This window comes from Phodopus roborovskii, unplaced genomic scaffold (genome assembly GCF_943737965.1).
Source record: "Phodopus roborovskii unplaced genomic scaffold, PHOROB, whole genome shotgun sequence".
NCBI classification, from domain to species: Eukaryota; Metazoa; Chordata; class Mammalia; order Rodentia; family Cricetidae; genus Phodopus; species Phodopus roborovskii.
The window spans coordinates 2050377-2063443 of NW_026125577.1; the positions used below are offsets into that span (position 1 = coordinate 2050377).

A 13067-nucleotide genomic window follows, 5' to 3' on the forward strand; every position below is an offset into this window, starting at 1 on the left:
TCTTCAAGTGCCATCCACTTGCCTGCGAATTTCAAGATACCATTATTTTTTCTGCAGAGTAGTATTCCATTGTGTAGATGTGCCACATCTTCATTAACCATTCTTCAATTGAGGGGCATCTAGGTTGCTTCCAGGTTCTTGCTATTACAAATAGTGCTGCTATGAACATAGTTGAACAGATGTCTTTGTTGCATGGATGTGGATCATTTGGGTATATGCCTAAGAAGGGGATTGCCGGGTCCTGTGATAAACTAATTCCCATTTTCCTGAGGAACCGCCATACTGATCTCCAAAATGGCTGTATGAGTTTGCACTCCCACCAGCAGTGGAGGAGTGTTCCTATTTCTCCACATCCTCTCCAACATGAGTCATCATTGGTGTTTCTAATTTTAGCCATTCTGACAGGAGTAAGATGGTATCTCAAAGTTGTTTTGATTTGCATTTCCCTGATAGCTAAGGATGTGCAGTACTTTAAGTATCTTTCAGCCTTTTTGATTTCCTCTATTGAGAATTCTTTCTTCAGTTCTGTACCCCATTTTTTAATAGGGTTATTTGGTGTTTTGTTGACTAGTTTCTTGAGTTCTTTGTATATTTTGGAGATCAGCCCTTTGTCGGATATAGGATTGGTGAAAATCTTTTCCCAGTTAGTGGGCTGCCGTTTGGTCTTGTCCACTGTGTCCTTTGCCTTACAGAAGCTTCTATGTGTGAAGAGGTCCCATTTATTAATTGTTGCTCTCAGAGTCTGTGCCCCTGATGTTATGTTCAGGAAGCAGTCTCCTATACCAATTTGTTCAAGGGTACGTCCTACTTTCTCTTCTAAGAGGTTCAATATGGCTGGATAGATGTTGAGGTCTTTGATCCATTTGGACTTGAGTTTTGTGCATGGCGACAGACATGGGTCTATCTGCAGTCTTCTACACACCCTCATCCAATAGTGCCAGCACCATTTGTTGAAGATGCTGTCCTCGCCGCATTGTATAATTTTAGCTGTTTTGTCGAAAATCAGGTGTTCATAGGTGCGTGGGTTAATATCAGGATTTTCAATTCGATTCCATTAGTCTATCTGTCTACTTTTGTGCCAATACCATGCTGTTTTCAGAACTATAGCTCTGTAGTAGAGCTTGAAGTCAGGAATGGTGATGCCTCCTGACGTTCTTTTATTGTATAGAGTTGTTTTGGCTATCCTGGGTCTTTTGTTTTTCCATATAAAGTTGATTATTATCCTTTCAAGGTCGGTGAAGAATTGTGGTGGGATTTTAATGGGGATTGCATTGAATCTGTAGATTGCTTTTGGCAAGATTGCCATTTTTACTATGTTTATCCTACCTATCCAAGAGCATGGGAGATCTTTCCATTTTCTGGTATCTTCTTTAATTTCTTTCTTTAGAGCCACAAAGTTCTTATTATATAGGTCTTTTATTTGTTTGGTAAGCATTACACCAAGATACTTTATGTTGCTTGTGGCTATTGTAAAGGGTGATGTTTGTTTCTCTGATTTCTTTGTCTCTTTGTCGTCTGAAAAAAGTAGGGCTACTGACTTTTTTGAGTTTATCTTGTATCCTGCTAGTTTGCTGAAGGTGTTTATCAGCTGTAGGAGTTCCCTGGTAGAGTTTATTGGGTCTTCCTTAAACATAACCTACATATAAAAACTGTTCAAAGTGTGGGGATGTAGCTTAAAAGTAGAAGGAGGCCCTGGATTTCCTCCTGAGTAATGTATGCTCACACATTTGCCATTTGTATTTTTATCCAATACTTTTTTTATAGTAATTACATATTTTCTTATTTCCACTTATATATAAGAGGCATATCTTCACTCCACTTTTCACAGACATTGAAATGCTTTTTATGTAAAGGGTAAGAAAGTAAATATTTTTCAGGTTTAGCAATCCATATACTCTTGTTGAACTTTTTTTGTCCTCTTTTGGCTTTTTTTTTTCTTTTTTCTTTTTTTTTTTTTTTTGCTAATTAAACTAAGGGTCTTAATTCATTTAACATATTCTTGGTTTTTGTTGTTACTGTGTGTGCTGCTATTTTAACTTTTAAAAATATAAAAATTGTTTATAGCCTGAGGACTATACTAAGACTACTACCATAATTTACCAGCCTTTGGTTTGGCATAGAAAGAAAGTGAATAGTAAGTAGTACTTCAGTAATGTTTGTAATCATCATTAAAAGCTGGAAAGTAGAAAAGCATTTAGGTAATCAGACATTCTGAGTTTTGACAAGTTACATTGTAGAACTGACATTTGAGAATAACAGTTTACTTGATACCTGTTGATCTGTTTGATGTCCCAGAGGTCCAGTGCTGTGTGTAGTGATGAGCAGCAATGGTGAGCAGTGTTACAGTGGTGGTACAGATGGACTGATTCAGGGATGGAACACCACCAATCCCAACATCGATCCCTATGATTCTTATGGTATGTGTGTCACCAAAGTTCTGAAACCATGTTGTCTTTTTACATTTTTTTCATAGTATATATTAAGCATTACAATAACTCTTTTCCTCCAGCGTGGTCCCACAGCATTGTCAACCCCAAATGAATACTCAGAGACTTATATTAGTTATATTATGGTTGTCTGTTGGTTTGGGCTTCTTATAGGCTAACTCTGTCTTAATTATTAACCCATAACTACTAATCTATGTAGCTCCATGTAGTCTTATCTTACTGGAGACACCTCACTCGAATCCTCTTTTCCCTGGGCTCACATGATGACTTTTCTCTGCCTACACTTCCCAGAATCCTCCTTGTCTCCTTTTCCCACCTGTCATTCTGCCTGGTTAATCAGTGTTTTATTCATCAACCAATAAGATAGACATATTTACAGAATGACATCTCCCATCATATTAAGGGTAAAATTAATATTTAAGAGACCAGTAAAGAGAAGCATGTCTTTATGTCATTCAGAAGGATTCCTGCAAATACAGGATACCTAATACTGAAGGTAAAAACACACTGTTCTTGAGAAAAGAGTTCATCTCTTCAGTCTTATTAGACAGAAATACTCTTTGGTTGATGCTTTCTTGATGTTAGACATCTGTCTTGTACTTTGCCATTCATTTGTAGTCATATTTTATTATTGTTTTTGACAAACAAGTTTGAAGGTAAATGAATGCTGGTTATTGGAGGGAAATAGAAGAAGTTAATTAGTTTTAAAGTCCATGCCTCCAAAATATTTATTGTAAAGGGCCTCAGAGGTTAAGGAGTGGCCTTGTGGCTAGCTTTAGTGGTGCAGACCTGTGATCTCTTAACTTGCCAGGGAGAAAGAAGCAGGAGAATTGCTGTGAATTTGGTCTAGTTAATGAGTACCAGGCCACTCTAAGTTTCAGAATAACTGTCTGTCTTCCCTCCACCCTCAACACACACACACACACACACACACACACACACACACACACACACACACAGACATGCATTTATGCACACAGATGCTTTGGTTTTAAGAGCAGTGTTATGGGATGAATTCATATTAACTGTGTTGCCATAAATTCTCTTGTAAAACTCTGTAGAAATGGGTTGCTTTAATTTTGGTGTTAATACAGAATGGTCTAACATGACATGTTTGCCATTAAAAGCATTTAACACAGAGTCAACAAACAAAATCTCTACTTATGTTTATTTAATAAACATTAAAATAGAGCTTTCTTAAGAAAGCAGACTTGTACTTCTTAATTCTAATTTAGAATGTTCAGACTCTATTTGTATATTTCCAAAACTACGTGTAATTATAGCAACATTTCAGAAGATACTAAAACTAGAAGACTGCGTTACACTGTTTTTGGGTACTCTGTCTTATGACACTTTTTCTTCCTGGTTTTGCATGTGCTTGTTCTCCACAGATCCTTGTGTTCTGAGAGGCCCTCTTTTGGGCCACACAGATGCAGTGTGGGGGCTAGCCTACAGTGCTGCACACCACCGCTTGTTGTCCTGCTCAGCAGATGGTACTCTTCGTTTATGGAATACAGCTGAGGTTGCTCCAGCACTGAGTGTGTTTAATGACAACCAAGGTACAGTCCTTAAAGTTAAACATTTTCTGAAAAATGCAAGCAAAAAAATTCTGTAAACTCTTGACTGTATACATTTTAAGGCTTTTTTTTTTAAAAAAAAAAATACCAATATTGTTGTTTGACATTTCAGTGTATGTATAAGTCTTAAAAAAATGGCATTTGATGGGCTGGAGAGATGGCTCAATGGTTAGGAGAACATACTGGTCTTCCAGAGGACCTGAGTTCAATTCCCAACACCCACATCAGTTATTTTCCAACTGCCTATAACCCCAACTCCAGGGGTGTCTCACACCTCTGACCTCAGCAGGCACTTGCATTCATGTGCACATGACACACCCCCCACACCCACCCTCACACACACACCCACATATACACACAATTGAATAAAAGAAAAAAAAACCACAGCATTTGATGAGAAAATGGAATTTACATTTTAAAAATTAAGACATAATTTATTTTCGTTGAAGACAAAAGGTGTTAAGGGTGTTTTCTGATGCATGAACAGGTGGAGTCCTGGAGCTAGTATAGGTCTGGAGCGGGACCATTTCTTCCCTTCCCTCAGCTGCCTTGTGTCCTTAGCCATTCCCTGCTGCATATCCCAGCCAGCAGCATCTGTTGTCAAGATTACTTTCATTATAGATTAGTTTTGTCTATTCTGAACTATAATAAAATAGCAGTTTAGGATGTAATCTTTGTGCCTGGCTTTTTATCTCCTGTAACATTTATGCAGTTCAGTGTCAGTTTATTTCCTCTTTATTTATATATCTATTCTATATATTCTATATATGTCCTGATAGACACCAAGGCTGTTATGAACCAAATTTCTATAAAAGTCATAATTTCCATAACCTATTCATTTACCTCTTGGTATTTACTTAGGTTGTTCCAGTGTGGCGCTATTAGGAATAATTTATTATGAACATTCATACGTTTTCATCATGTGTAGTAGAGACCTTTTAGTAGACTTGCTGGGTTTTAGGGTGGGTGTTTTGTTTTTAACTTATGTGAAATGACCAACGTTGCTAGAGTGCTCATGGCACTTTATAACCTGGACTGTAGCCTGTGCGAGGTCCGTTTGCTCAAGCATTTTCACTCAGTCTTGATGCTGTCATTCTGCCTCACTTTAGTCTTCCTGTGGTTGTGTGGTACAGGTTCCCTTCTGTTTCAGTGTTGAATTCTTCGATAGCTTATTTGGTTGAGTACTATTTCTTGCTTTTCACTGGCTATTCCTAGAACTTCTGCTATACAGCTTTGAATTATTACCTTGCTTTAGTTAGGTGTTGAACCAAATGAAGCATTATTTTATTTTTATATTTATCATTCTGTTTGTTTGTTTTCTTGTGGCAATGCCTTACTATGTAGCTCAGGCTCACCTTAAATTCATTGCCCAGGCTGACTTCAAATTCACAATCCTTTGGCCTCTATTTCCAAGTGCTTGGATTTAAGGAGTATGCTACTACACTAGCTTTATCATTATGTTTTTGGTACAGATGAGTTCCAAGTTTAGTCCCCTGATGATACCTTTGTGTATTTGTGTGGTGATTTGCATGTTAGACAAATATTCTACAGTTGAGTTACACTCCAGGCCATAGAACACCTTTATTCTTCAGCAAAGTCATAATGTGCACTTAGACTTTCAAGACTTAATTAACTCTGTGCCAGCAAGCATGGTACCACTGAGCTGCACTACAGCCTAAGTTTGGATTTGTTATTTATTTATTTATTTTTTCTTCAAGATGGATTTTTAAAATACTGAGTTCCCACTGTGTTATTTTCTGCCTGAAATGGGAGTGGAAGCTATAAAACTTATGGTCCATATGCTTTCATTTTCTTCCTAAGTAAGTTTGCATTCTCTGAGTGGATTAGCAGAATAATGGGTAGAAAACATTTAACAGGTAGGGATAATAAAATAGACTGAAGCTAAAAGTTAGAAAAGAAACACTCTTCTCTGAATGGTTCTAAAATAACTTATCCTGATGTTAAGCCTGATTTATTAAATTAAATCATACTTTTTGTTTTTCTGCATTTTGATTACTTTCTCAAGTAGACCTTTTAACTGTCATACTCTCTGAATATTTTTGACACTTAGAACTGGGAATCCCCGCTTCTGTGGATCTTGTGAGCAGTGACCCGAGCCATATGGTAGCATCATTCAGCAAAGGGTATACAAGCATCTTTAACATGGAGACACAGCAGCGAATCCTCACTTTAGAATCCAAGCTAGACTCGAGTATGTATACCAATCTTTAAAAGTCTCTGTGTTTTTAAACTTAATCAAAAGTGTAACTGCCCAAGTTTCTATGAAGAATGATTGAATCATAACTTGTTCTATTGCCCAAACCTGAAGACACATTTACTTAAAAAAAAAAAAAAAAAAAAAAAAAAAAAAAGGAAAGAAAGAAAGAAAAGAAAAAAAAAAAACTTTTGTTTTAAACTTCAGCACAGTCTAAAACAAACAACAGAAAAATTTCACCTGGCATTTTCTGTTGTATATTGAAATAACAAGCTGAATATAGTAATTAATCTCTTCAAAAATTCTTAAGTAGTGTACAACAATTACTAATATGCTCCTTAGAAACTCAAAGTCTGGTGACTGCAAGGCAATCGCCTTTTCTGTTCTGATGCAAAGAGGAACAAGAAAGGAGGCAAAGCCCTCGTTTTCATGTTTGTATCTAAATCACAACTACCTGAACAGAGCTCCATGTTGCAAGGAACTGAGGTTTAACTTTGAAGATTATTTGGTGGTGTTTGGTTTTGAGACAGGATTTCACTGTGAATCTCTGGCTGGCCTGAAATGCACTCTGGAGATGAGGCAGGCTGCTCTTGAACTCACAGAGATCCATCCGTCTGCCTCTGCCTCCCAAGTGCTATGATTTAAAGGCATTTGCCACCACCGCCCTGCAGATAGAATTCTATTATGGTATCGAACATCACAAAATGTGTAGACTTGGATGTCATCCGTGTCTCTAGGCCAAGTCTTAGATGGTATCCATGCATAGTGGGAAGTGAAAAAGGAACTCTGACATTTCATTACCTGTAAATGTGCCAGTGTGATTTACCTTAGGCAGATCTTATTTTACAGCAATGAAGCTGGAGAAACAATTGGAGAACACTGAACCACAGCCAGACTAAAGTTGCATAGTTTATTTTTTTCCTGTCTGTTTTAGTATTTATATCTTCTTTATATATATAAAAAAAAACTATTTTGACTGTTTTGCATTGTTTTTTGTTTGTTTGTATGTTCTTTCGAGACAGGGTTTCTTTGTGGCTTTGGATTTATATTATTTTTAATATTCTCTTTTTAGCAGCCAATTCTTCATGCCAAATAAACAGAGTCATCAGCCATCCCACTCTTCCAATCAGCATCACTGCTCACGAAGACAGGCACATCAAATTCTATGACAACAATACAGGTAAGGACTGTGTCTCTGAAGCAAAACCAACAACGGCAACAAGAAAATAAAACAACAGTAAACACCTCAGTAAGCTAATTGTGGTGTCTAATTGGAGCTTTATAGTCACAGAATAGGCACTGAAATACTTTCTTCACTCAATTTCTGCTCATTTCATTCCTATCTGCTAAGACTATATTATATAATATAGGATGGGGTTTTTTAGTTTGTTTAATAGTAAGCAGATAGTCTAAAGCCACAAACCTAAATACCAATAAGAATGATCTGCTGCAATCCATAAGGAGTGAGCATTAATAGAAACAAGTTGAAAGCAGAGGCTGATAATTATGTTTTGTTTTAAATTGTTCAGTTACTGAATAGCTGTATTCTGTTGTCCAATCTTAAATAGCTTGACTCAGTGTTGCATATGAAAACCCTCAGGTCATTTGTTTTGTGTGTTTTCCACAGGCTAATTCTTTTCTGTTACTAAAATTTGAGTCCTGACTGAATTGGGGCATGGGGTTTTCCCAGCTTTCAGTGGACTGATTTCACCAGTCTAAGGAAGTACCCAAAGAGCTAAAGTACAGGGAAGAACTTTGTGTGAGCAGCCATATTTCTTTCTAATGTATTTAGTCCCTAGCAGTTTAATTTTTAAAATTCTTTTCTGTGTATTGTTTCCACCAAAACTGTGACCATCGTTTTTTTCCTTTTCCTCTGTCTCTTTGAATTTGAACTGTCTGTCCTCATGAGCCCATGGAGTTTGTCTGTAACTAAAGGACACAAGAAGTTTGTCGAACTAGTGATGTCTTAACTAGTAATTAGTGAACATGTAAAACTCACTGAATTTATTGTGGCTTAAAAGACAGACTTATCTGAAATTTAAGCTTTATTTTTTTCTTATTAACATGACCAGAGGCAAGAGTAGGAGATAGGTTGTTTGAACTGATGGAAAAAGTTGATTAATAAAGAAGTACACAGTCAGGGATAACTGTTGAAACTAGGGTAGCATGGGAGTTGGCGGAAGAAAACCATCAATAAAAAGTAACACTGTCTTTTTCCAAAGGCAAACTGATCCACTCGATGGTAGCCCACCTAGAAGCTGTTACAAGTTTAGCAGTTGATCCAAATGGCCTGTACTTGATGTCTGGCAGTAAGTACATTAGCTGTGCATTGATTATTTATTGTCCTTATCATCTTCATGTTGATAAAATTGTTTCTTTCAATCTTTTTTCTTTTGAAATAGGTCATGACTGTTCAATACGCTTATGGAATTTAGAAAGTAAGACATGTATCCAAGAGTTCACAGCTCATCGGAAAAAATTTGAAGAATCGATCCATGATGTAGCATTCCACCCTTCCAAATGCTATATAGCCAGTGCTGGAGCTGATGCGCTGGCTAAGGTCTTTGTATGATGAGACTCATCAACTTCACCTTCTAGTTCTTTATAAAAAGTCAACTGCACAACAGAGATGCAGAAGACCAGGGCAAGCATCAACTCACTCTGCCCTTTTGTTCTGCTGAAGGAGCACAGAGAACATTTGTTAAAGTGTAGTTTTGCAATTCGTGTACTGTTTTCTAAAGAGAAGGTTTGTTCAGGTTGCTGCAAGCTCAGCTGACTCTGTGAGCCTGAAAACTTTTAAATTTCCCCCCATAGAGGCACTTTTATTTCTGAAGTTGTTCTCATTCGCTAGGCAGGCCTGAGCGAAACAAGTTTGGCATCTCCCTTCTGAGTAAACAGGGCTGTCTGTGATGAATAATTAAAAGTTGAGTGGCTGGGAATGAGTAAAGTGGGAAATTGGATATACTCTACCCTGAGACATCTGCTGAACATATTTAGGTAGTCAGATTGTATTGTATCTGCTCTACTAACCCCATTGTGCACAATGACCAGACAGTGTTCAAATGAGTTTCTAACATAGCTCTCCGCTCAGCTGTTCCATAAAGCTGTTTCACCTATTAGGAGGGAAGATGTGATAATATGTTAAGTATATTATTCAGAAATGCTAACAAATATTTAGTTTGCAAGCAGATTTCTATGTTGTATTACAATTTTGAAAGTAAACATACCACTCTGAAGGTTAGCTGTCCAGCACCCATTATGAAGAATAGTTAATGGCGCCTGCTCTACTAAAGATTTTTAACTTACCCAGGTTTGAGATTGTTTATTTTTAAGGGCAGACAGGGACTATCTCTATAATAATTTGTTTAAAAATTCACCTCATTTGTACTAGAGTTGATGTTGTACTAGAGTTCATGTTGATAAAATTTACTTCCTAGTGACTGAAAAGGGAGAAAGCTCTTTGTCAGCACCTATGTAATTGGTTCAGATAATCTTTGCTGTTCCTTCCCCACTTTTCATGTTCATGTTGTCTGACACATACCAGAAACAGTTTATAATTATTATGTTGTCAACTCCAAAACATGTGGTCACCTCAGGCAGCTGCTTTTGCAGCAGCTGGCTTCGTGAAACAGTGAGCCTTGGAAGTGTGCTACTAGTGTGTCTAAGAAGAGCTTCACAAGAGATCTAGATGGAAGACATTAGTGCCTGTGATGTCTTCGAGGTTCTTTCTCCTCCCCTACCCTGTTATTTAATTGGAACACACACATTTAATGAACAGTGAACCAGTACTGTACTTAGAGAAAACCGTGTCTGTGACCCATATGGATCAGCTTTTGGGAGTCTCAGAATCCGTGCAGACCTCTCACTTCTAACTGGCAGCACTTCTTCATGCCCCTCACACTCCTCTGCCAAATGACAGAGACTCCCAAATGACAGACCAGCCTAAATATTAAACATCAATTAGTGTACACCACAGGCTCTAGGTCTTACAAATATTATACCTATAAATATTATAACCCATTATAATGATTCTATTGCTGTAGCCATGGCATTTCTGGTGATCTGTTCTTTGAAGTAGCATTCTCATGGTGATATGGGTAATGTTGACCTTTTAGAATTCTCCAGTGTGCAGGCAAATTTTCATTAACATTATAAGACCCATACTAAATTTTCCTGGTTGATCTATAGACATGCTGTAGTATTTTAAAATCTACATTTTATCTTTATGCTTTGGTTAACAAACAGACTTAAGAGATTGGTTGGTATACACAAATGAAGTAAGTGCTTGTTTTCATGCAGATACAAAATTTTACACTGTGATGGGTAAAATTCTTCCATCCTTTGTAAAATGAGCAAAAGGGTTTTCTAGCTCAACATTTGCAGAATATTAGAAGTTTTCAAGAAGAAGTAGTGTATTTATGACCACAATTACTGCTTTAATTACTTTCCAAAGCCTTCAGTATATATCTTACTCTTGTCACCAACATTCTGGAAACCCAGGAGTGGCTGCCCTGTTTGTTCTCTGTCTCTTGATTGGGTGGAAAATAATCCCAAGATAGGCAAAGTGTAATACAAATGATAGAACTGTTGGAAGTTTTTTTAGGAGTGTGTGTTTTGCCATTGAAAACTGAACATAGAAAGATTAATCTAAAGTATCCCTGTTTGCTCTCAGCCTGGACATGAGCCAAAGCTATCTTCCAACCAGATGGTAGAAGCATGGACATTTATTTATTTGTCTGACTTTCCCCATCCTAATGAAAATTCACAAAATGAACAATTTCAAGATTCAGAATCATTGAAATGCTTTCATAAATATTTACCAGATTGTACATATTCTGGGTGAACTGTTTTGGAATAGTATGAAAATCAGCAGGTGGGTTAGGTCCCTGCCTTATTTTCATGTGCTATGGATACGTCTCTGGGAGCTTTACAGTATCCGTCTCAAAATGCAGCTGTCACATGGAGCTCATTTGCTACTCAACCATAGACAAATAAGTGATATAATGACCTTCAGTATTTTTATATTGAACAAATTTATCAATTTTTGCCATTAAACAGATGATTAGTATGCAAAGTATTTAGCTTTTGTAATCATTTAGTTGTAACTTAAAGGAGAAAATTGAACCGTATCACTGATAATGAAGTTTGTGAGAAATTATTTGTTTATCTGACTTCCATTCCTTCAGTATTCTTGCTATAAATTTCTTTTGGAGATAATGATTCTTTATTTGAAAGATGTCTAAAAATGTATGTATATTTTATAAATATATATTATATATATTATAGGGATATATATAATATATAGACAGACAGATATATATATATACACACACACATATGTATATATATATAAACCATGAGTGCATTTTACTGTTTGTGTTCTCATTTTTGGAGGTATTATACTCAGTAGTTGATGAGTATGCTGAGTGTTGTGATGTTTGCTTTTACAGTATAATATATAGTTCTAAGTGTTTAAATTACTGTATATATTATATTCATTATAGGCTAGCATGCTTGTTTTAAAGACTGTCATTCTAGTTTATTAAAATCTGAATGTAAGAAAACCTGGCTATTCAAATGTGAATTGAAAAGATTCCATTCTCAGTGCTGAACTATTTCCATTGAACATTCAAGCTTTTTGGCAAAAATGTGTCATCGAGAAGACAATAGCTAGAAAGTGAGAGGTGCCTTTAAAAAAACAAAACAAAACAAAAGCCCTACAAATGCAGCCTTATAGCAAGGGTGAAGATTGAATCTGTGTCGGGAGTGGGAGGGGGAAGAGAGAGAGCGTGTGTGTGTGTGTGTGTGTGTGTGTGTGTGTGTGTGTGTGTGTGTGTGTGTGTGTGTTTTCCAATCTGTGAAAAATCCTGATTTGTGATAGTCAGTGTCTTTTATGTATCTGCTCATCTTCTAGGACTCCAGGGGACTTTTATGCATAGTCTTCGTGCTCTTTAAACACATGCTTTCTGAGAAAAATCAGTAAGGAATAAATAGCTGTTTTTTTTTAGGTTTTTTTTTTTTTTTTTTTGGTTTTTTTTTTTTTTAATTAAAATCAACTTCAGATAACAAAGTATTGGTTCTCCAGAACTATGGGTTGCTCATTGATGTACTTTTTTTTAAAGCTTGCTTTTTTTAGTATTTCATATATTTCCCCTGTTCACAAGAGTATGTCATGAAATTCTTATTTGATGAGGCTTGAACCAGTAAAAATTGTTTTCAGATGAAACGCTTGAACTAATGAAAATTCCACCTAAGAATAGTCTTGGAAAATTGAAGTGTCCTCTTATATCTACCTCATTGTCATAACTGCCATTTTAGTTAGAACAGATCTCTGTGACATTAGAAATGAAGGTTGATGCAATTTAAATTCTATGTTGGTGCTTCTCCCAGGCTTTGTCATCTCACGTGTATCCTCACAAAGCATAACAAAACATTTAGGATTAATTTTAGGTTGTTGTTGTTTTTTTCTTGTTGTTTGGGTTTTGTTTTTTTTTTTTTTTTGTTTGTTTGTGTTTTGTTTTGTTTTGTTTTTTCTTTTTGGCTTGTTTGTTAGTTTTATTTCCTCAAGGATGACTTAAAACACTTCCCATGTTCTTAATGAGTGGGGAGTTAGTCCCTGGTTATGTGTAATATTTTTTTAACCAAGAATGAAATTGTTACTGTATTTACCAGAAACTCAAGGCATAGTGGCACACTCTTGTAATCCTAGCAGTTGAGAGGTGGAGGCAAGAGGATCACAAGTTCAAGATTATCCCCAGCTATGTAGGGAGTTCAAGGCCAATCTGGGCTACATTGTCTCAAAACAACAAAAAAAAGTTTACCTGGGGT

The 13067-nt window shown here is 36.4% G+C and overlaps 1 protein-coding gene across 2 annotated transcripts in view; it reads left to right on the forward strand.

The window, feature by feature from the left end:
- The window catches only part of Strn (striatin), an 84210-nt gene extending 72407 nt beyond the window's left edge, over window positions 1-11803 (forward strand). For both annotated transcript variants that reach the window (XM_051177896.1, XM_051177897.1), the window contains 6 exons: window positions 2296-2417; window positions 3839-4006; window positions 6096-6236; window positions 7312-7419; window positions 8462-8548; window positions 8642-11803. In XM_051177896.1, the coding sequence (XP_051033853.1) occupies window positions 2296-2417; window positions 3839-4006; window positions 6096-6236; window positions 7312-7419; window positions 8462-8548; window positions 8642-8811 (796 nt within the window). In that variant the 3' untranslated portion in view covers window positions 8812-11803. The remainder of the gene's footprint in view (window positions 1-2295; window positions 2418-3838; window positions 4007-6095; window positions 6237-7311; window positions 7420-8461; window positions 8549-8641) is intronic.
- Window positions 11804-13067: the final 1264 nt, after the last annotated feature.